Source organism: Trichogramma pretiosum, unplaced genomic scaffold, assembly GCF_000599845.2.
Source record: "Trichogramma pretiosum strain Unisexual culture from Peru unplaced genomic scaffold, Tpre_2.0 scaffold107, whole genome shotgun sequence".
Classification (NCBI taxonomy): domain Eukaryota; kingdom Metazoa; phylum Arthropoda; class Insecta; order Hymenoptera; family Trichogrammatidae; genus Trichogramma; species Trichogramma pretiosum.
Genome location: NW_019640861.1, coordinates 421490 through 446332, shown reverse-complemented (window position 1 = coordinate 446332; position 24843 = coordinate 421490). Strand labels below are relative to the sequence as shown.

The window sequence follows — 24843 nt, the reverse complement described above, 5'->3', positions numbered from 1 at the left end:
CTCGAATCGTACGACGATTATCATCATTGTTAAATATTAATTCCGGCCGGGGCTCGTGCTCGTCGTTTCACAGGTCGTTCGCGTGCACCGTCGGTGCCATTGGCTCTCAGCAGGCCTGCAACACACAGAAAGAAAGAAAGAATTATAAACGTGCGAGAGATAGCGCAAACATTGAAAAATTATGACTGGCCATTAAATTGATATTATACATTTCTATGTTTGTACCGGCGAACGATGTCAAGGTATTCCCTCCTCGACTTTGTTATCGAACGAATGGTAATTTTCGCTGCTTCAAATACGACGAATATAAAGTATCGATCTTGAAAAAGGAGCCGCTTATCAATCTCTCCGATCTCAATTATACTTTTGTGTTGGGAGGCGCATAATAATGTAAGGCGCGCGTGCTGAACACGACACACTCGGCGCGTATTACAACGCGTCCATTTGGAAGACGACTCTCGTACATAATAATGTACATAAATATCGTTAAACTCGCGCAACATGGGGCGCACGCCGCGCGTATACATCGTGTACGTCGTTTTTTAAGACGATCGAGTCTGCAGGATGCGCTTCTTCTTCTTCTTCGCGACTATATAATATAATGGGGATTCCGGCGGGAATTATGAGTTCGCGAGAGCAGGTGGTAAAGGTCACGGCGACTCCGCTCGAACGCCACGAGACCGCCAACTAGCACTCCTTGTATCGTAGATAAATCTCGTCGGTGTATCGCCTACTCCTCGCGCGTCATCGTATATCGTGAGCGAGCGCGACGCGGCGCGCTTGCATTAAAATGATTCGATTTTTTTGTCGTTGCGTGTATGAAGTTTAAGTGGTATCGAATGCACACCAATCGGTTTCGTATCGATTTACCGGCCGCATTACCGCGACGGTGAACGAAGGTGTAATGATGGTTAGAATCAGGTAAGGTACAATCGTATGGCTACAAATTTTATTGAAATTTTAGGTAAACGTATGTATCAGCGCCTATACATATTTACAATTGTCAAGAGAAAAATCACGATGATCATGATAAACATAATCGTCTAATATATAAAAATTTAACTTTATCGAAACTATGTCGAAAGTTCATATTAAGTGTGGTAAATCAAATTGCGTTCATAAGCAATAACTTTTATATTTTGTCATATGCATAATCTTAAAAAACGTCGAAATTGTTTTGGGATTAAAGGATTAAAGGGTACACTTTGCGACTCATTCGAGTGTTTTTCAAATTTCTTCTCATACTTGACGCACGTGTTAACTACGACCTTCATGAATCTTCCTTTGGTGGAAAAGTAAATTCGATATTTGTTCAAATTTCCTTTCGCATTTGTCGCATGCGTAATCTTTGTGACCTTGGTGGACTGTCCTTTGGTGCCGAAACAAGTCTGATTTTTGTCCAAAATTTTTCTCGCACTTGTCGCAAGCAAAATCTTTACGACCCTCGTGAACTGTTCTCACGTGCGTGAGCAAACACGACTTTCGTGTGAATTTTTTCTCGCATTTCTCGCATGCGTAATCTTTGTGACCTTCGTGGACTATTCTTTGGTGTTTTTTCAAAATGCTTTTAAACCCGTATTTCTTATCGCACTTGTCGCACGCGAAATCTTTACGACCTTCGTGGACTGTTTTTTGGTGGTCGAGCAAATTTGATTTTTGTCCAAATTTCTTCTCACACTTGTCGCACGCATAATTTTTACTACCTTCATGGATTATTCTTTGGTGAGAGTACAGATTTGATATTTGTCCAAATTTCATCTCGCATTTGTCACATAAGTAATCTTTGCGACCCTCGTGGACGGTTCTTTGGTGTGTGAACCACTGGTACTTATCTCTAAATTTCTTCTCACAAAGACCGCATGAAAAATCGTTGCCACCTTCGTGGGCTATCTTTTGGTGTCTAATCAAACTATATCGTTGTCCAAATTTTATCTCGCACTTGTCACATGAATAGTCTTTACGTTCTTGATGGACTGTCTTTTGATGCATAATTAAAGACGATTTATGCCCAAATTTCTTCTCACACTTGTCGCATGCGTAATCTTTACGACCTTCGTGTATTGTTTTCTGATGCAAGAGCAAACTTAATTTGGTTCCGAATTTCTTCTCGCACTTGTCACATGTGTAGTCTTTGCGATCTTCGTGAATTATTTTTTTATGGAATAGCAAACTTGATTTTTGTGCAAATTCCTTCTGGCACTTGTCACATGCATAATCCTTGTGACCTTCGTGTACTGCCATTTGGTGCCTAGTCAAACTCATTTTTAGTCCAAATTTCATCTGACACTTGTCGCATACGTAATCTTTGCGACTTTCGTGTACTGTCTTGAGGTGTCTGATCAAATTATTTCTTTGTCCAAATTTTTTCTCACACCTGTCGCATGCATAGTCTTTGCGACCGTTGTGTACTGTTATTTGGTGTCTACTTAAAAGAGATGGGAACACGAATTTTTTCTCGCACTCGTCGCATGCAAAATCTTTACGGCAGGTGTAATCTTCACAACCTTCGTGGACTGTTTTTATATGCAAAAGCAAACTCTGCTTATTTCCAAATCTCTTGGCGCACTTTTCGCATAAGTAATCTTTGAAAATTTCGTGGAATATTTTGTTGTGCTTGAGTAAAGTCGATTTATTTTCAAATTTTTTCTCGCACTTGTTGCACCTGAAATCTCCGCGATTTTTGTGTACCAATTTTTGGTGCGTGAATAAAGTTGATTTTTCCACAAATTTCTTGTCGCACTTGTCGCATGCATAATTTTTTCGTTCATTATGAATTGTGTCCCGGGGTGTTATCAAGCTTGATTCTAGTTCAAATGCCTCTTGAAAAATATTAGAAACGTATTTTATTTCGTCTGAAACAACAATCTCATATTTATTTAAATTATCTTTCGAGACAACTTTTTCGCATTTCTTCTCACTTTTATCCATTTTGGTGCTTCACTCAAACGATAGATCCTTCTACTTAGTGCCACGAAAACTTAATAAGTTTCATGGGGAAAGACAACATTCTAACTGATTTGCTTTCACCATAAACACGATTAGTGTGTCTAGGAACAATGTCCAAATTGTTAATGATCATATTTTGTTGACACAATTTAGTTAATGATTTGACGATGTACACATTCCCCTTAGAACATTTGAACCAATTTAATTTTCAATCTATTCTTCACATCTATTTCTTCCAAGGATCATATCAATGTCACATCTTTCAAATGTATTCAATCGCCATTTCATCAGAGATTTATCCATAATTTCCACGAAATGATTCCTGGACCGAGTCGAGCCCGTAGAACAGATCCAGCCTCGACTCGACCAGGACGATGGTCACGGATGCGCGGAAATCACCCGGAAAACAGATTCATAATTCACACGCACTTTCTTACATATCTCTTATCGTGTACGCAGACGAGAATATATTACGTATGCAGTAACGCGTGTCCGGAAGCATTACTCGTGCGCGCGTACACACGCACAGTCCCGGCAACTTCTATACGGACGCATTATTTCAAGGTCTCCTCGCTTGCGAACATTCTAATGGTACAAAGATAGAAGCTCACGGACGCCTTATAATAATGAGAATATCACCGAGTTCAGAGCGTGTCTCGATATCTTTTAACGATTTTTTCGTGTTAAAGCCTTTTTACGGCTAGGTACATCAAGAGTCGCGATATACCCGTGCTCGAGCATTATAAAAAGGGCACAAAAGTCGAGTGCTACGCAACTGTTATAATAATCTAGATCCGCAGTCGAGTTTCTCTCTCTTTCTCTCTTAGCGAAGGAGCTCGCGATGCGCTACTTAACCGCGGCAATGCCGCACTACACACACACGGTGCATTGTTTTGCGCAATGGTTTACTCTACGCTGCTACACGGAGGGCTTTGCTATACACAAGTATATCGAAGCATTAGGCCCCCCCTGTGATCTAACGGTTACAACAATGAATCCAGCCGTCGCTACATGTACAGGCTCTCCAGGTGTGTAGTGGTACGTGTGTGTGTACATCATCGATACGCCGAAGTTACCCGCGCTCAAGTCTCGTCTGAAATTTATTGCATCCATTGTTCGGCCGACTTTTATATTATAACACGTAGATAGCTTATTAAAAGCTTCGGGGGCCTGCGCGATCGGCTTCTCTCGTGTACGTTTCCTATACATCGCTGCGCGCCGATTTTTCGTTCTCTCGAGCTCGAGACGCGAACTATATTAAGGTATTTACACTGCTCGTGCGGATTTTCGACGAAATTAAATCGTTACATTGTATTTTACGGACGATCATCGAGGTTGAGACGCGCGTATACATGTCGCGTGCAGCGGAAGTGTGTATGAACGCGCGTGAGATTTTTTTTTAAGGATGCGTCAGACGTTAATGGGCTCGGACTTGTATGTTTCAATTCGATCCGTTGTTTAAACAATGACTCTGTGTGATCGTTTGGTTTCGAAAATTTCCAAAAAGTTAGTAAAATATCGCAGTCGAGTGCTTTTATTTAATGAATCAAAACTGAATTTTCTTCTTTTATTAATAAAATTATTTGATTGGTGACGAGACTTTGCATCATTTAATAAAATAACAATTATAAAAAGTTAACAAAGTATAAACAAAATGTTTAAAGAGAAAAAACGAGATCGCGAACGTCGCCACGCATTTCAACTCCGTTCGTCGTCATCGATCTCTACTGCCCTGCATATTCTCAACAAATCCTCGTTCATCAGAAAATCGCACACTCTATCGCAGCAGAGAATCGGCAGCCGCGTCAGCTCCGCCAAACCATCCAGCGCCCATCGTCGGCAAAATCCTCTCAGCTGTATCTCGTTCAGGTGCGCCGTCAACGCGCGACGATGCACCCCCTTCATCCACCAGAGTGGCACCGGGTCCCGTATCCTCGAGTGGTCCTCGACGGTGCATAATTTCGCCGCCTTCTCCACCGGTCGCACCAGCAACAGGTCGTGCAGCGACAGACTCGGCTTGATCGTTATCTGTTTGGCGCAATGGACGAACTCCTTGCTGCTGCGCAGATACTCGTCGAGATCGGGCGTCCTCTTGAACGCGCCGAACTCGGTGAATATTTTCACGATCGTCGAGGCGTCGCTTCGGTCGATCGCGTATCCTCTTCTCTCGAGGCAGTTGACGATGTGCATCAGATCGTGTATCGGTAGATAATTCGCATGTAGTTCCTCGTCGTGGCCTAAACTATAACCTTCTAGGCATTCGTCGAAGTGACTCTGGGTGGGGAAATCGAAGCTCGACAGATCGTCAACGTTATCCAAGAGAACTTCGACCGTATCCGAAAAAAGCTTCGCAACGGCCCATTGCAGAGGCGTCCGACCCAACTTGTCTCGGGCGTCGACCCGCACCGGCCGATACTCGTCGTCGGTGAGGTCGAACAAAATCTCCACCCCTTCACTGTCCTCTACCCGTCCCTTGCAGATAACGTGCAGAGGAGTCAATCCCTCCGCGTTCGACAGATTCGGATTGGCGCCCTTTGCCAATAGCAAAACCAACACTTCCTTCGCGTAGACCGGGGGGTTCGTGAGCGCCAAGTGAAGCGGCGTATCGCCCGTTTTCGGCAACGGCAGATCGGGATCCACCTGGCCGAGCTCGAAAAATTTCTGAACAACGTCGTAAAGACCGTACTCGCAGGCCACGTGAAAGTGCGTCAATCCGAGCTCGTCGGTGCAGTTCACGTCGAACCTGTCGTAGATGCGAAACAGTTTGGCGACGATGGATCGCATGTCGCAGTGGCAAGATTGGTAAGCCGCGCGATGCAACGGCGTGGCGCGACGCACCCGATGTGGCTCGGCGTCGTCTTTGTAGCCGGTCTTGATCGCGAAGTCGACGATGGCGATCGCCTTGTACAGATCAGCGATCGTCATGGACTCGGTGAACAGCCACTCGATCTCTTCGCGCCGAAAGATATCTCGGAGATCGGGAAGTTCGCCGATCCAGTATCTGATTAATACGTAAAATTTTTCAAGAAATTCACGTCGGTCTTCCATATCTTCCCACTTGACGTTTTCTCGCAACTGCTTCAATTGGATCAGGTCGACTCGAGTCGCGTGAGTTATTCTCGATTCGGCCCTGTTCATTTTGCTCGTTACGATGATACAACGTATGTTGCGGACCACGCAAAAATCGTTACTGGGTGATTTGCTGAACTCGTCAAATCGACGAGACGAGTCGAGCGCCCAAGCAATAATGTAAACATCGATCGCTTCACAACGGAGAATCGATCGTTAGTTGAAAAATTGAGAAAATCATCGAGACAATTTTTTCCTCGTTCAAGAGACGATAAAAGTCACTAGATAAAGATTCTTGACTATCATGTACTCGAGCGACGCTCGATTATTGCGTCTTGAGACGATTCATTTTATTATCGTTTAAGAATCTGCGCGACATATCGATTTCTCGAGCGTCATTTTTTTTTCTCGTACCACGTTTCCGACCGTAAGGTCGGATAAGCGATTCGCGATCGAGGAATCTATACGGAAAAAGAGAGATAGAGAGAGAGAAGAAAGCAAGGGAGCTTTTACGTATAGTGGAGGAGAGCAAAAAGAGTATATATTCGAAGGCGAGAGATATGGCGTCTTTTTATTTCGCGTCGAAATTAGAGAGGTGTATGTAGTACGGGGCGCATTTCCCGAAGTGTATATAATAACAATAATAAACATCGACGCGCTGCCTCTCAGGTATGTGCCCCGGCAATCATATCGCAAATACTTTTTTAACGGCTTCGGGTACACGTATAACACAACGAGCCGCAAAAATGCTCCTGCGGAGTTTTATGCGTTTCCGAGGCGCAAATTTATATACGGGCACACACACATATCCATAAAGTATCGACGGGCGCGGGCGCGAAACATTTTTCGCTACATACATCGTGCATATACGGCAACAGCAGCGGTCGAGGCAAGTGTAATATAATTGAAATTGCCGGAATACCGGAGAGCAATGCACTGCACTCGCTGCTGCACTGAGTGTACTGCAGAGCCGAGGCAGCAGCAGCAGCAGCAGCAATGCCAACTGCGCGAATCTCGCTTTGTGTTGTAACGTACAAGCTGTGACCCAATTTGCGCAAGGTTATCATCGCGTAAGAGGCGCATTAACGAGATCGTTATGTATTACGTGTGTGTGTAGGATGTAACGAGACGCGAGCAGCTCTTCAACGACGATTCTTGCGAGTGTCAAAATTATATGTACGATCGAGCCGAAAAAGTCGGAAAATTTTCAGTGGAAGAGAAGCTTAGCATCGAATCGAGCGCCAATTAGCGATCTGAGATATTGCCTACGAAATTAGCGGATCAGAGCGAGACTGATTTAGTCTAGCTTTTTCTAAATTAATTTCTATTAGCTCGAAATAAATTTTTGCAAATTCTTTTCGTTCACGCAAGCAATTGGTTAAGTAAGTAATTAAGTACGAATGCGACGCTTTTCGGAAAATTTTCAATGCCCAGAAATACGCGTTAAAACTGTGTTTTGATTTCTTTCGAACCGAGTAACATTGTAGGCAAAAGTTGGGATTACAGCGAGGGGCAAAAAAAAAACAAAAAGCTATAGCATCTAACGATAAAGGTCTTGCTTCTAATCCATGATAGCCTTGTTCTATTGGAGAACAATTCCTCATCCGTAAATTTGCATATCTCGTAGTGTAATTCGAGATTTTTATTCAAACGATACTCGTTTCTCCCTCTCGCTCTCGTGACATTGGGCAATTCTTCGGTTCGAACAATCTTCCCTCTTTTTTTTTGCTGGTCGCTCGCTTGTTCAAGACAATGCGAAACGCACGCGATGCCCATAATAATACAAGAATTATCGGCGCACTGAGTCATTCGGAAGTTTGTACATGTAAATGTATATATCAAATCTTGCGAATTTTTTAAATCGGTAAACGGCGTTGGAAAGGTGAGAAAAAAACCTATCAGATATTTGCATGCAATTTTTTTCATGCGTGATTATACTCAGCCATTTTCTTGAAGAAACGAATAAATTTTTTCATTTTTCCATTTCTTTAATTTTTTTTTTGGGATAAAGTTGTATTTTTCTGCACTCAAATAATTTCAAAGTGCCCCAGCGGAAATTTTTTTTAAAATGAAGTGCATAATAATGTTGTGAACTGTAATAAAAAGTAAAAAAGTGTAAAAAATGTAAGATTACTAACGATTTCGGACATATGATATGTTTTTCTACACTTTTATACTTTTTATTACATTTTATTATATTTGCTTACCTATAATTAGAGAGATAAAAACCCTATAAATTCAAACTCATTAAAGTTACATGGAAAAAGTAAAAAAGTATAAAAAAATATAAAATTCTGCAACAATAATTTTAAATGTTACAATTTTTACTCATGAGTTTAAAATTCCAGTCAAACCCCGTATGTGATCGAATTGACCGCAGCAAGTGATTTTCGTGAAAAAAGTGAACTCACTTTAATGCAGCAGAAAGCCTTATAAAGTCATCATAGACGTACTGGGGAGTACTGAGATGACTGAATTTGGTTTATATACATATCCTTCATAATTTATCTTAATTTATTCATAAAAATCATTACATTTTTTTCACAAAAATCACTTGCTGCGGTCGATGTGATCACACGTGGATAGCATATTGAAGAAAATGTAAAAAAATGTGATTTTATGCTGCCTTTTTTAATGCATTGACTGTCCGAAATCGTTAGTAATTGTACATTTTTTTATATTTTATTACATTTTACGATTTAATATGATGGTTTCCGTTACTACTTTTATTTATCTCAATCGAGTGAAAAAGTGAAAGTTTAATTTCAACCACGTGTTCTCTACAGTCTCTATATATAGATCGTAGCGCGTTGAAAGCCAGTAGAAGTTGAAAGTCAGTACATTTCGAGGCACAGAAGTGAGAACATCTTCCAACATCGCATCGACCGCTGCTCGTGATTTTAGTGAAATTGATATCTCGTCGCTTCAACCACGTGTTCTTTATATCAATACATGTCACGACGACGAAGTGTAAGAAGTAAAAAAATCTCTCATTGTTTTAACCACGCGCTTACTTTACACAGATCGCAGTTTACATATAGTCAGTACACGTAGCAACGCCAAAGTTTAAGCAGCAAAGTAAGATCGCGTTGATTGCAGCGTGCGTGATTTTCGTGAAAAAAAATATCTTCTATTATAGGTGATTGTGAATTGCGTTTGAGTGCACAAAAAAAATGAAACCCTTCTACCGTTTGAGTAGCTTGAAAAGATTACGAAATAAGGTCAAATGGCACGTCGAAAAAGAGCGACATGAATTTATATGTCGACTCAATGGTTTCATCAGAAATTGGAGTCAAGACCTTCCTAACCTCCGAGAAATTTTTCGACCAGAAGAAATTGAGTGTCTTCTCTTGGATTCTATCAATTTGTCGAAAAAATGTATAGGAGCAGACTTCATTGAGTTTGTGGCTAGTACCGGGTACAAAGACAAGCCCAAATATGGTGAAGACGGCAAGCCACTGTTGCGTTGTACCACAGCTCTACATCATGCGACTCGGAACAATCGAAGATACTTGATTCCTGATCTTTTCAAAATCTACGACAGATATGACGTGAACTACACCGACGAAGATGGCTTGACGCATTTCCATGTGGCCTGCAGGTACGGATGTGACGATGTCGTCGAGAAATTCCTCAAGCTTGGTCAGGTTGATCCCAATCTTCTCTTGCCAAAAACAGGCGACTCGCCGCTGCATTTGGCCGATAAGAGGGAAGTGATCGAATTACTGTTGAGAAATGGTTCCGACCCGAATTTGGCTAACAAGGAAGGATTGACACGTCTGCATAGTCTTTGCCAGAATAAAAGCGATGGTGCATTGGCGAGGATTTTCTTAGAAATCAACGACGAAATTGGGAAGACTGTGCAAATCGATGTCGGCGACAAGATGGGCAACACACCGTTGCATTTTGCTTCGCGCCTCGGTAACAACGAGACGATAGAATCACTGCTGAGGAGAGGTGCCAAACCTTATTCGGCTAACGAGGATGGGGAGACATCTCTGCATTTTATATCCAAGAGAGAAAAAGATAATGCCTCGATGGTGTTGTTCTTCAAGATCATTGATGAAGTTCAGCAAACAGTGCCAATCAACGCCAAGAACAAGTTCGGCAACTCTCCATTACATTTGGCCGTAGCATTCCAGAATATAGAGGCAGTCCAATTGCTGTTGACAAGAGGTGCGGATCCAAATTTGGTCAATGCAGAGGGATTGACTCCGCTACAAATGATTTTCCAGAGATACCGCGAAGGGAACTTGGCAGAGATATTTTTTGATACAAGCAAAGAAGTCGGTAAACTGGTAAATGTTGATGTTCGAGACCATAAAGGCCGGACGCTGCTACAATTGGCCGTGTTGAATCTCCTGCCAAATTTGCTTTATGAACTTTTGAAAAATGGCGCCGCTCTGTCTAGCTTCGTTTTCCCCACCGAGCAAGACTTCGACGAGCACTTCGAATCATATAAACTGCACAAGTCACGTAACCAATTTAAGCTTTATGAACGCATAAAAAGTGGATTTAAATTGCAAGTTATGTCTGACGCTTTCGACATCATCTATTCCCTGGGAAATAGAGGATGTCAACTGAAACGAAGCGACGCATTGACGATCATGAAATTGTTCGATAAACTGGGATTATTCGAGATGTCAGAGGATCTTGACGAACGTTGGTATAACGACGAGCAATTTACGGAAAAAGCGAAGAAGATAACTATAACTTCGACTCAAAAGTTTTACGACGAAGAAGCGAAGAAGATGATAACTATAACTTCGACTCAAAAGTTTTACGACTTTATGCAGTTGCGGCCCGACACAGCGGCGAAAATATACACTCATCGGTGCCATTTGATGACGCGAGGATTAGTAAGTTTTACTTCCCCAGATGCTCTCGAGGCAGCTCATACAAAGTTGGGCGCGGCGCTGTTGAGACAATTTGTACAGTCCTGGGCACTGGGTCCATTCTGGAAACTCATACATTATCGACTGCCACTTGAAATCTGCCAACTGATCCTTGGACAAGTAACTAATCGAGATTTATATAATATTTGCTTGACGGCTGCTGGCGAAAGTTATGATAAGAGTGAAAATGTTGTTAATGACTATTTAACAAAAAGTAATAACAAAAGACAAAAGATTTGTTAGAGCTAAAAAAGCTCTAAAAAAGCTACAAGATTGAGTACAGTGAAGAAAATGAGTAAATGATTAATCGTACATTTACTTGGCGGTTGACGCTGACTAGCATATCTGCTGTATTTTCAACGTTTGACAATATTTAATTTAATATTGTATATAGTCCATATTAATTTCGAATAAATTAATTATAAAAATGAATTTTAATTGTATTTTATTGACAAACACCCGATCATTCCAATTCAGTTAGCACCTCAGAAATAAAGATATTATGTTGGAAAAAGGTCACTCAAATACTGGAATAAGCTCGAGTAAGGCACCTGAAACTCGCGTGTTTATAAGTATGACTTTTCGAACGGTAAAGCTTTCCGTCGTCCTCGTCATCTGAAAATCTTTGGCTAAAATCGTTGCAAAAGTTCTCTTCTGCTATTCATACGCAAAATGAAATTTTCCTATTCAAACTTTAATTATACTATAAAAGTCTGAAAAATAATTCAGTACGTGATTTTTAACGCGTATTTTGTATAAAAAAACCTTACTTATGATTCTACTTGCCCGTAGATTGAGCAAGGGAAAGGCATTCAAGACAATAATCGATTCCGCGGCCGAAGGTCGCCCCCGTGTGTGCGTGTGCGTGTGATGTGTGGAGCTTGCATCGATATTTTTACTGCTGTACATCCATATACGTTCGGACCAAAAAGCCGCCCGCGTCTGTTTCAAATGTATACGCAGTCGTGTCGGATGAATCTCTCTTTTTTTTTTCGTCGCGTATTGTCTCTGCTTTTATATAGAGCTGCAGTACTACGCGGCTCTGTGCTATATGCTTTATTATCGATTTAACAACGCGACGTGCTTCGAACGCGTTTGACGGGCTTTATTAGAAATTCGAGGCACCGTATCTACATTTTTACTTTTCTCGAGTGAATTTCGAGGCTAGTTTTTTGACAAATGAAGAATAATTTTGAATGTATATGGATTCATGGTTGGGTGCGACTCAGCAAGTAACAAACCGTGCTTAGACTTATATAATTATTTTGACTTTACCACTTGCAGATTTACACATAAAGCTATCAAACCATCTAGTGGCCGAAAATGAAACTAATACTACTGAATTCAAAGTGATTCAAAAATAGTCTACATTTTTCGTAACAATCAAATTGTCATTTTCTGGTCATTTCAGTTGCGCTTAATATTTTTTAACATAATTACGAAAAAAAATCACCAAAAACAAGCTAATCGATTATCGTGCATTTTAAAACAATTCAAATGATCATTTTTCCTAGTCATCAGGTACTTTCCATTCGAGTTGGGAGACGTGAAAATTCGAAAAAAGAAAATGTATTTCAATGTCTCACCTTGACTCCGAAGGCGGTCTCGTAGCCGCCCTTGCCCTGCATCTGCGTCTGTATGGCGTTGAGATGGGCGCTGGCCATGTCGAGATCGCCGCTGCCGATGTGGCCGGTGTGCTGGAAATTCGTCGGGGCGCTGATCATGCTCCGGTCTATCCTGTGCCTCGTCTGTGCACTGGACGTACCGTTGACTCCTCTGTGTTGTGACTGGTTTTGCTGCTGCTGCTGTTGACGCTTGGCCCGAGCGCCGGGTCGCTGCTGGGTCAGGCAGCAGGTGAACCACTGGACCCAGACCTCGCCCGTGCTCGCCATGGCTCCGTTCTTTTTTTGCGCCGTTTTTGCGGTTCTGCCGGTTGGGCGCACGAGGAGACGACGACGTCTGTGAAAAAAAGTAATGGTTTTCAATGGGGCTTTAGAAGAGGTCGGAGAGAACAAAACCATTCAAGTATGTTTACGTGATTTACGAGTAGGAAATAAATCGCCAGAGAGAGAGAGAGAGAGAGAGAGAGAGAGAGATGCAGTCAGCGAGATAACGTTCGCATAATACGAATCGATCTCACCGCACTGATAATTATCCAACAATATAAAAGCGCATCGACGCGCGATGCAAATATAATATGTAATAATACTTGTATAAAAATTCAGCCATTAAAATCACGACGGTATTAATCGTGAGAATTTGTTCGAGACAATCTTTAATAATTTATATATACGTAGGTAACGATAAAATCGGTGCCCTTTAATCGGCATTATAATCACTCGAGTGTGCCCGAACAGATATATATATACAGACGCAGCGAACGCGAAATCATGAGCAGAGAAAAAAAAAAGACATCGGACAGAAATGTGGAACGACAAAAATGATCGATCGCTATCTCCGTTGTGCTATATACACACACAGAAATCGTGTGTATAATAACGGTGCAACGGCTCCGAAGGACTGCAGCGCGCCTGTGCCGACGGGGGTGATACGGAAACAGTTAGATAGCTCGCGCTCGCAACGTAGCGTACATATAATACGCGCGGGCCTTAATTGCGAGCCACCTCCCGAGCTCTGCTAGCAGCTTCTTATAATGGATAAAGGACGACTTTTTTTTGTTGTTGCTGCTGTTGCGCACGTCAGAGAGTATATATAAGAGAGCGAGAACGAGAGTTGCGGCGGCGGCGGCGGCTTCGGGGTCAGAGCTGCTGCTGCTGCTGCGAGAGAGAGAAAAATAAGTAGAGCGTTTTAATGCGCAGCTACCGGGCTTACGCATTGTCTCTTTTTTCTTCTTCTTCTTGACTTTGCCTTCTCAAGTGGAGAGAGAGAGGACGGCAGAGGCACGACACGCTAATGAGACGCGCTCTCGATGCGCGATATATTTTTGACGCCGCCGCGCAGGAAGAAATAATAAGTGCGCTTCTCGTGCGCTAATTAAGAGATGGGCGGTTTATGATACATAAAAATTGTAACGCAGCTATATAAGCCGAGAGACAGGGCTACGCGACAATCGAAAGTGATTCGAGGAGGGACCGGTAGTAGCACGTGTAATTTATAATGGCAATATCGTACAATCGTCCAATTGTAACGCGAACGAGAGGCTATTTGGACTTCGTCGACCTTGAGTAGCTCGATGATCAATTTGAACCTATTGTGCGAGGCGTCATGGATGAGCATCGGTACGTGTGTGCATTATAATGTTATATAGGTGACACTCAAACATCATTCCCGTGAGCCAGTTTACTTTTTTTTTTTCGCGACGGGTAGCAGCGTCGATCGTTAGATTTTTTAAGTATACATTTATCTGATACTCGCTCATTCTCAGCGATATAAATTTCAATTTTATTTTCAATGAAGTGCTCGTTGGAAAATAATTTATTAAGGAGATCTATAATCTAATTTTTTAACAGTATGTAATCATTTGATATTGCTGAATTGTAAATATTATGAAATTGAACTCAAGTTATTCAATTTGAATCGCGAAGAGATTAATTTTATACAAAACTTTAAACGAATGGAAGGATTCTAGAGATTTATTCAATTTTTATGCTAGGTAATTTTCAACAATCGTATGAATATATTTAGCTTGGCATTTAATATTGTAGTAATTATTTCACAGTGAAAGAAGAACCTTGCGACGAGTCGCTCGATGAAAATGATAATGAAATAATTGGCAAAGCGCTCGATGTAAAAAATGTTTTCTTCATCTGAGAATTTTCAGTAAGGATTAACGTACAACATATATTTTATGAAAACGTACACGTAAATAATATGTTATTACAAATGTGCTTCTATAACGAAAATGACGAGATGGAGATTGAATTTTGGCGTAAAGACGCGAAATCGAGCATGAATTTTTTTGAAGTTATGAAAATGATCGATTATTGTCAAAACGACATGCAGTACGTACTGTGCTTTACTTAAGTAATCGGAGTCTCTGGTGAATATTCAACGCACGACTACTCGAATGTTTATTTCTCTTTATGCGTGTAATCGTCTCATCAACTTATTTTTATATTAACTTGATTCTTGCACGTGACAACACTACACGAGGGTCGCAATGATTTCACAAGTGAGAAGAAATTTACACGAAAATCAAGTTTACTCTACCACAAAAAGACAGTACACGAAGGTCACAAAAATTTCACACGTAACAAGTGCGAGAATAAATTCGGATTCAAATCAAATTTGCTCTTACACCAGAACTCGGTACACGAAGGTCACCAAGATTAAGCATATGATAATTGTAGACAGACATTTAGACACAAATCGAGTTTAACTAATCACCATAAGATTTTTTTTCTTTTCTAATCACCATAAGACAATACACAAAGATCGCAAAGTGACAAGAGTGAGAAACAATTTACACATAAAGCGTGCACAAGCCTTAAATTACCAATAAAAGAACATCATTACTGTCTTTAATTAACGTATGCATTATTTTAAGCTGCAGCTATTTTCTATCGTTCATATATAGTACTTTATATATCATAAGAGCATAAAAGAAACGACAAACATTTTTTTTTCGTTTCGTAATAATGCATATTAATTTGATCTCGCCGTTCAGAGCTTTAAACCTTAATTGACAAACAAACACTGTATAAATCTTCATTCATTAGCTTCTCGATGACTATTTCACTGCAATCCAACGTTAATCTGAGTCGCGTCAGTTCCGCGAAACATTCCAGTGCCCAATCTCGAAAAAATCGTCTCGACATTTTTTCGCACAGAACGCAAACCGCCCTCGACCGCCAGGGGAGCTCGAGCAGTTTTTCCGAGCGCGCGAACCGAAAGTAGTCCCAACACGTTATCAGTTTCGCCGCCTCTTCGGGGCTCAAAAGTATCGCTTCGTAGAGTGACATTTCCGACTTTATCATTATCTGTTTTGCTTTTCTCGCGAACTCCTCGCCGTCGAACCAAGTTTTTGCCACCTCCGTCGGCCTCTCGAACAATTCGTACTTGGCGAATAATTTCATGACGACCAGAGCTTCGCTTAGCTCCAGTTCGTATCCACGTTTCTCGAGGCGTTCGACGACGATCAGAGCGCCGGTCGCAAGTCTCAATTTAAAATTCACGGACTTCGTATTCTGCGATTTAAATCTCTCGGCGAAGTAATCCTCGGTTGGAAAACTGAAACTGGATAGATCTGCACCACGATCCAGAAGAATATCGACCATATCCGGCAAGAGATTCGCTACGGCCCACTGCAGAGGGGTCCGACCCAAATTATCCAAGGCGTCGACTTGCACCGTCTCGTGTCTATCGTCGTACATTCGTAAAGCCATCTTCACCAGAAGGTGGCCGTGGCAACACAAGCAAGCAATATGCAACGCTGTTGATCCGGCCCTGTTGGCTAAATTTATATCAGCCCCGTTTCTCAGCAACACTTCGGCCACGATATGTTGACTTCTGTACAGGGCCAAATGCAGCGGCGAAGTGCCTGTCAGTGGCACGAGGCAGTTGGGATTCTGGCCGATCTCGAGAAATTGCTCGACGATGTCGCAGAGGCCGAACTCGCAGGCTATGTGAAAATGCGTCAATCCATCTTCGTCGGTGTAATTAACGTCGAATCTGTCGAAGATCTTGAAAAATTCACGGATCATGGTGCCGTAGTTGTAGGGCTTGCGTCTAGCGGCGTGATGAATCGGTGTGGTGCGATTCAAAATTGGCCTTCCTTCTTCATCCAACTCAGGCTCGTGCGTTAAGCCGGTGCGAGCTATGAACTCGATCAGTTGTGTTCTTTGATTATAGGTAAAGGCTCCATGCGTGTCGATTACGGACTCTACGAGAATCCAATCAATTTCTTCTTCGCTAAAAATTTCTAGAAGATCGGGAAGCTGACCTTCCCAATCTCTGACTACGTAATAAAGCCAATATAAAAATTTGCGTCGCTCATCCTCGACCTGCCAATTGACCTTTTCTCGTAACGTCTTCAATGATTTCGAGTGAACTTTGCCCAGGAAAGCATGTACACTCATATACACATCGCTGCTTGCCACGGACATGTTTCTGCACACTTAAACTTAAGGCACGAGCAAAGTCACTCACGGAAGAACTTTGCGCTGAATAGAAACAGCGTTTTTAATATGGACTTCGAAAGTCAAATCGGTAAAACTGTACTACAGAAGAAAGCAAGATCTAGAGAGCAAAATCTGCAGAGCAAGATTTAAATAACTGCCCAAGAGGAAAATGACAATAAATTTATCAAATGAATATAACAGATCGTAATTATACCACTTGAATCGCTATCAAGTATCACTTTAAATTTTGCAATGTGTTTTTTTATGGAGCCTCGGCTGTGCCTCGGATACCCGACACGCTTCGATGTAACGCGATAACTAACACGCAGCTCGAGCTATCTCCCCTGATATTAGAATTTTCCCCGGGACCCGAGATTCTGCGCAGAAGATTGGATGCAGTGATTTGTTCACGCTTTCCATTGCTCGAAATATCGGGGGTGGTTTGTACCGCTGGGTGGTGGACGACACCTAGCGGTCGCGACAGTGTCGAGTACGAGCAGTACGAGTTCCCGACCGGACAGATAGGGGTTTTCGGGGTGAAACAACGATAATCCCATCGAAAAAAAATCAATAGCCCAAACGCATATGCAAATTTCGCGCCAACGTCGCGTTGTCGTCGTTTTCGTGCCGCGTGGACACGTACGCGTTCATGAACGAAGATACACCCACGCACAATCGCGACGACTACGTGCGCAGTAGCTCGCACATCGGCCAGATATTATGTATACCGAGGCGATGCTCGCTCAACGCGTCATCGCTTATCCCTCCGGTGCGATCTTCGGGGCGCGCGAAGATTTTCTCGCCGCGAGTCGGTGGCGGCCCGTATGTGTATGTGTAGATGTGGGCCAAGTAACTAAAACAAAACAGAAGCAACAAGAAGGACAACAACGAGTCTGCCATACATATTCAACGAGTAGTATTCCAACTGTAGCATGCTTTGCCCGCAGAGTTCTCTCTCTCTTTGTCTCGCTGCTGCTACTGCTGCAGCCTGCAGTTCAAAGTGGATCAACCGCATCTTTTAGGATCCGTTATAAATACCATGTAAGAGGGGAGAGGCGAAGACAAGCGCGGGCGCGCGTGAAAACATTCGGTTCTTTTTTCTATTATCAAAGCTCGCCTATAACAACGCAACTCAATGGTCTATATCGATATGTTTCAATTATTTTATTGAAAAAAAAGAGCATCCGGGACACGCTTCACGGAATACTATATAATGTGGTTTGCCAAACATTTTGAGTTATCGTCGCTCTTGGCTCGAGCGTAGCAGATTATGGGATGCATAATTACGATCTCGAGCGCGAAGCTGACCTTCGCGATCGTACGAATAAAAAAACTGACATAATGAGACCTTCGCTCGGGCTCGCGCGTTCAACGAATTTTCGGTTGCCGCTCTCTCTTGAGTCGTTCATTTAATATTTAATTTTTTTTTTTGCTCGCATCAATTTGACGCGCGACGACGATAAATAATAATGAACGACCGCAACCGCGAGTGTTCCAAGGCGAAGCAAAAAAAAAAAAATTAGATTAATCAGAAATCAATTGTGCGTGGGTAGTCGTGAGTTCGTGTATATTATGGCAAATTTATTCGCATTAAGCGAGGATAACAATTTTTTTTTTTCAAGCACGTAATCCTCGATTTATCGTTCGACAACGCGGTACATATACTCGTGCGCGCGCGCACACACACACACATACACGCACACTTACGCACATCATAGGCACGCGACGGGACGACGTTGGCGAAGCTATCATCGATATAAATAAGACGATTTACAAAATGAAAAATATCAATTACCTCTGTTTGTAATACGGAGCGTGCTTTTGGGCTGCGATGCGTAACCAACGTCTCTCCTCTTTCTGTAACATAAATTAATGCGCAATTTTAACAATTAATCGTTTATAATTTAAAAGGTTGAGTGCGCGCTCGTGTTTTAAAGTAGATTGTCCATTGAGGCTGCGCCGGGTTGATAAATTTTAATCGAGATACATTTACATTTTTTTTTGCTTTAAAAATAGACAAGAAATGTCACATTTAGCAATGGAATTATTAGGCGTCGCACTTGGTAGCGGCGTATCTTGAGCACACATTTTGTACGGATTCGATATTGGTACGAGCTACTTCTAGTAGAAATGTTTGAAATTGAACGATGCCTTCACCGGCTAAGTTCTAATTATTTATCAAATTTAATTTTATCACAATAAGTTTGAAGAGATTTAGAAATTTAAAAATATAGAAAATAATATGAAAAAAAGTAGAACAAAACAACAGAGATCTTATAGTGTAAAAACTTGCGCTTTCACTTATACAATTATTTCGACTTGGCCACTTGCAGATTTACACACATAAGGGTATCCACCATCTGGCGGTAGATTCTCAAACCGCTGGTACCGGTCTAAATTTTTCAAAACGATAAAAGAGTCATTTTAAAAACGCACTCTAAGTGCGCTCGATGTAACTTTAATAGTAAAACTGTAATTAATGCGAGTCAAAACTCGAGCCACGACGTGCGATTATTACACCTAATATACTGTAATTGTGAGTAAATTTTTTTTTCAACTCTTTAAGATGCAAATTTTCGTCAATGAGTGTCGACGAATCTACGCTTTTGCGCATCATCATCATCATCCTCATGATCACGATCGTCATGCTCTGCCGCACTGCACGTATATTATAACGAAGAAAAGACGCACACGCACGCAACCCCGTTGATTATATTGACCAAAGGACCTTGAGAGTATAATTCAAAGTCCGTGTGTGCACTTGGATAGCTCGAACAAAACAACGAGAGCAGCAGCAGCAGCAGCACAGGGATATAAAGCACTTATTATCACGCTGTATATTTGTAGATCATTACGCTCGAGTTTTACGATACCAGTACTACTGTGCGCATACATACAAGAGAGGGAGTCTAATAAAAAGAGATCGGCGCGCAGACGGCGCGTATATATTATAATATACGAAGCGCCCGACCGACTGCCGACTGTGCCTGCATACTATAACTACACGGCGACGAACATAATCAATGCGCATGATACGCGCGTATATATACACAATTTTATATACGACGAGAGAGAGAGAGTGAGCTTCACCCATCATCAACATTTCTGCAGTTAAACGTTTCAGTGCCGGTGCGGTAGTACTGCGCGCGTTTATATAGAGAGAGACTCGAGAGCGCAAGAATTGCACCGATGCGATATATGGGCCGTACCTCTCTCATGTGGCTTATGATTAAGTGCGCCCTAGCTCATTCCTCTCTTTCTCGTTGCAGCAGCAGCAGCAGCACACCAAGTGCTTCGGAGCTCGTAGCTCGCGCTTTTATATAAAACAAAAGGCGGACGCGTATATGATAGGTTTTGTACGATACGTACGGTAGCTAATGATCCCCGCTCCTAATTCATGTTATAAATAAATAAATGTAAGTCTGTTACGTACATTTTCATACCCGTGTGTGTGCCGAGCGAAAACGAGCCTGTCAACCACTTATTATTATTATGGCGTGGATGTTTTTTGCATTTTTTGGAATACTTGCTTTTGTTCTGTCGCCAAGTTAGAGTTTTAAATTGTTTCAAACATTGTAAGAATAATGTATAAGCAATGAAATCGGTAAATTAATCGTAAACAATATGATGATTGACGATATTGACACTTATCCTCGACACATTGATCATGTTTACAGTAAAATCAAATTAGTTTCAATGTTGTCTTTCTCCATGAAACAAGTCATAATACCAAAAAGATAAATTGTACTCATTTTATTTCCGTGAATGGAATAGAATCCATCGTTGACTTTGAGCACCAAAATGGATAAAAGTGAAGAGAAAGTCGAAGAAATTGTCTCAAAAGATAATTTAAGTGAACGCGACATTGTTGTTTCTGACGACAAACAACACATATGTGATATTTGTCAGGAGGCATTTATACTAGAATCAAGCTTGATAACACACCGAGACACAATTCATAATGAACGAAAAAATTATGCATGCGACATATGTGAGAAGACATTCGAGTTCCGAAGTCATTTGAATAGACACCAAATATCTGAACACAAAAGTTGCAAAGATTTTGCATGCGACAAGTGCGACAAGAAATTTGTGAAACAGTCGAGTTTGTCTACACACCAAAAATTGGTACACAAAGATCGGAAAGATTTCACATGCAACAAGTGCGAGAAGAAATTTGAAAATAAATCAAATTTAATAAATCACAATAAAATATTCCACGAAGTTTTCAAAGATTACTTATGCGAAAAGTGTGCGAAGAGATTTGGAAATAAACAGAGTTTGCTATTGCACATAAAAACCGTCCATGAGGGATGCAAAGATTTCGCATGCGACAAGTGCGGGGAGAAATTTACACAAAAATCAGATTTTTTGAAGCATCAAAGGACAGTCCACGAGGGTCACAAAGATTATGCATGCGACAAATGTGAAAAGAAATGGGCATATAAATCAGATTTGTTGAAACACCAAAGAACAGTCCATGAAGATTGCAGAGACTTTGCATGCGACAAGTGCGAGAAAAAATTTGGGCATAAATATCATTTGCTCTCGCACATAACAACAGTCCACGAGGGTAGCAAAGATTTCGCATGTGACAAGTGCGAGAAAAAATTTGGACAAAAATCGCATTTGCTCGTTCACCAAAGGACAGTTCATGAAGGTCGCAAAGACTACGCATGCGAAAATTGCGAAAGGAAATGTGTGAGTAAATCAGTTTTGTTGCAGCACCAAAGGACAGTCCACGAGGGTCGCAAAGATTTCGCATGCAATCAGTGCGAGAAGAAATTTTCACAAAAATCGAATTTGCTCTTCCACCTCAAGACGGTACACGAAGGTCGCAAAGATTACGCTTGTAACCATTGCGGGAAAAATTGTGTAAATAAATCATATTTAGTCATACACATAAAGACAGTCCATGAGCGTCGCAAAGACTACGCATGCGACAAATGCGAGAAGAAATTTGGACAAATGAGTAATTTGCTTTTCCACCAAAGGACAGTCCACGAAGGTCGCAGAGATTTCGCTTGTGACAATTGTGAGAAAAAATTCGGAAAAAAATCGCATTTGCTAAGCCACCACAGGACAGTCCATGAAGGTCGCAAGGATTATGTATGCGATGGATGCGAGAAGAAATATGGAAGTAAAGCAGATTTGTTGAAGCACCAAAGGACAGTTCATGAAGGTCGCAAAGATTTTGCATGCGATAATTGCGAGAAAAAATTTGGACATAAATATCATTTGTTATCGCACATAACAACAGTCCACGAGGGTCGCAAAGATTTCGCCTGTGACAAATGCGAAACGAAATATGGGAGTAAATCAGATTTGTTGAAGCACCAAAGGACAGTCCACGAAGGTCGCAAAGATTTCGCTTGTGACAGTTGTGAGAAAAAATTCGGAAGAAAATCGCATTTGCTAAGCCACCAAAAGACAGTACACGAAGGTCATAAAAATCATGCATGTGATAAATGCGAAAAGAAATTTGGAAGTAAAGCAGATATGCTTTCACATAAAAAAACAGTTCATGAAGGTCGTAGAGATTACGCATGCGACGAATGCGAGAAAAAATTTACAAAAAAGTGGAGTTTGCTCTACCACCAAAAGGCGATACACGACGGTTGCAAAAATTACGCATGTACTAAATGCGAGAAAAAATTTTCACACAAATCGAGTTTGCTCATCCACCAAAGGACAGTACACGAAGGTCGCAAAGATTTCTCCTGTAACAAGTGTGAGAAGACATTTAGACAAAAAGGGCATTTGCACGTTCACCAAAGAACAGTGCATGAAGGTCGCAAAGATTTTTCATGCCATCTTTGTCAGAAGAAATTTGCACAAAAACCACATTTGTTTTTCCATCAAAGGACAGTACACGAAGGTCGCAGAGATTTTGCTTGCGACAAATGCGAAAAGAAATTTGGACAAAAATCGAACTTGTTTATGCACCAAATTACAGTCCATGAAGGTTACAAAGGTTAGGCATGTGACAGGTGTGAGAAAAAATGATGATTGACAATTGTAAATTTGTATAGTAAATATGTATTGATACTAATATATATGTTTATATTAAATATCAATAAAAATTATACTGAAATAAATATGTATTACCTGAACCTCAGTCATTTAACAAACCTTTGTACACTACCGTGGTGTTTTCAGATTTCATGTACAACTAATTGCTACTCTCAATGAACTTTTCGACTGTTCGGTTTCTGTAGCTCTTCGTGCAAAAATCGACCGACAGTTTTTTTTAATAAGACGAATATTTAAACACACGTTAGTGAAAATTTTGGATAAATATGCTGACCGATATGGAATCATTTATTAATTTAATTTGATCAAATTGCGCGATCTATTTTTCATATCAAAAAGCTAAAGAAAGCAATTTAGAAGCTCATGGCCAGCTAAGTAATGAGAAATTGAACAGAAAATGGTAATACACATATAAACATTTTTCCGATATTTTGGGTTTTTTTTCTCAAGCACGTAGAGCAATAGTTAGTACGAACCGGTTATGACAGTCAATGTTCATCATGTTCACGATGATGAATTGATTTTCAAAACAAATATACACGTTGAGTTATCTTTTTTCTGCTGATCGGTCATGAAGCGTATAAAATCTGTTAATCAATGAAACTTCAATCATATCTGTTTTTCAAGACAATATAAGCTTTTTTTCCTGAAATAAAAACTTCGTGTGGTTTGGTATTTTAAAACTTGAGAAAAACTTGTGTGGTGCTCGTTGGATAAACTGATTATTTTAATTAATTTGACAATTTAATGAATTAGATTTGTAGCAGTTAAAAATTACGTTAAAAACTTTATATCGTAAAAAATTGCGTAATCCGAGGGAGGTGTGTGATCGCGCGCCGCGCTTCGTATGTCACCGACGCCACACAGTGGTACCAAACTGAAAAAAAATGATCTAAATTAAAGTGTCAAGGGATTTTAGCACGGAAAAAAAATCCAAAAATAGTGTCAGATTCGGGAGATCATGAGGAATCCAATGCCGTTTCCCTTTTTTAATTAGCTATTTGTTTAAACATTATACAGCTAATTGAAGTCTCTCATTATCAATTTGTTATAACATAAAATTTCCTAATTATTCATTTATTGAATTATCATTGCAATTTTTGTGAGCCGAAAGCTATCTCAGCTCATTGGTTATTTTTACAATCACTAAAATAGTATGAAAATTCAAAATTAATATTTGTTAATAATAATAATTGTTTCGTTAATAAACAAATGAAAAGTTAACGTGCAATATGTTGTTCTCATCACAATTAAGCATTTTAATTGGATTGATGGGAAATAATCATATCATTCTAATTTTTAACGACAATTGTTATAACAAACGATTGTTATAAACAAATTTTAAACAATTGTGAAATTTTGATTTCTTATACTTTTTTACACATATCGAATTTGATTATAGCTTAAATTTTTTTCCAACGAATCATAAACATTCAACAATAATATTTGTTGATAATTTTTTTATTTTGTTGATAAACAAATGGAAAATTAACGTGCAATATGTGGTTTTCGTTACGATTATGCATTGTCACTGTATTTACAGGCAATAAGCATATCAATTTAACATTCGACGATAATTGCTTAAGCAATTGTTATAAACAAATTATTAATAATGGTTAAATATCGATTCTGCATGCATTATTGTGCTAGTGAACACTCATTAGAATTGCATATTAATTAAATATCAAAGGATCACAATATTAGAGTGCATTTTTAATAATAATTTTTATTATTATCATTTATTATAAATTAACAAATTTAAATAAATAAAAAGTTTATTTTGGCCTTAATGAAAGAAATAATAATTTTATTGACTTGAA

General features: G+C 40.4%; 1 protein-coding gene across 1 annotated transcript in view; it reads right to left on the bottom strand.

The window, feature by feature from the left end:
• Positions 1–6: 6 nt before the first annotated feature.
• LOC106655463 (CDC42 small effector protein homolog) overlaps positions 7–24843 on the bottom strand; it is a 72581-nt gene continuing 47744 nt past the window's right edge. The window contains exons 2-4 of the mRNA XM_023457504.1: positions 18786–18847; positions 12497–12869; positions 7–115 (exon numbers count right to left, since the gene is read on the bottom strand). Coding sequence (XP_023313272.1) covers positions 107–115; positions 12497–12802 — 315 coding nt within the window. The 5' untranslated portion in view covers positions 12803–12869; positions 18786–18847 and the 3' untranslated portion in view covers positions 7–106. The remainder of the gene's footprint in view (positions 116–12496; positions 12870–18785; positions 18848–24843) is intronic.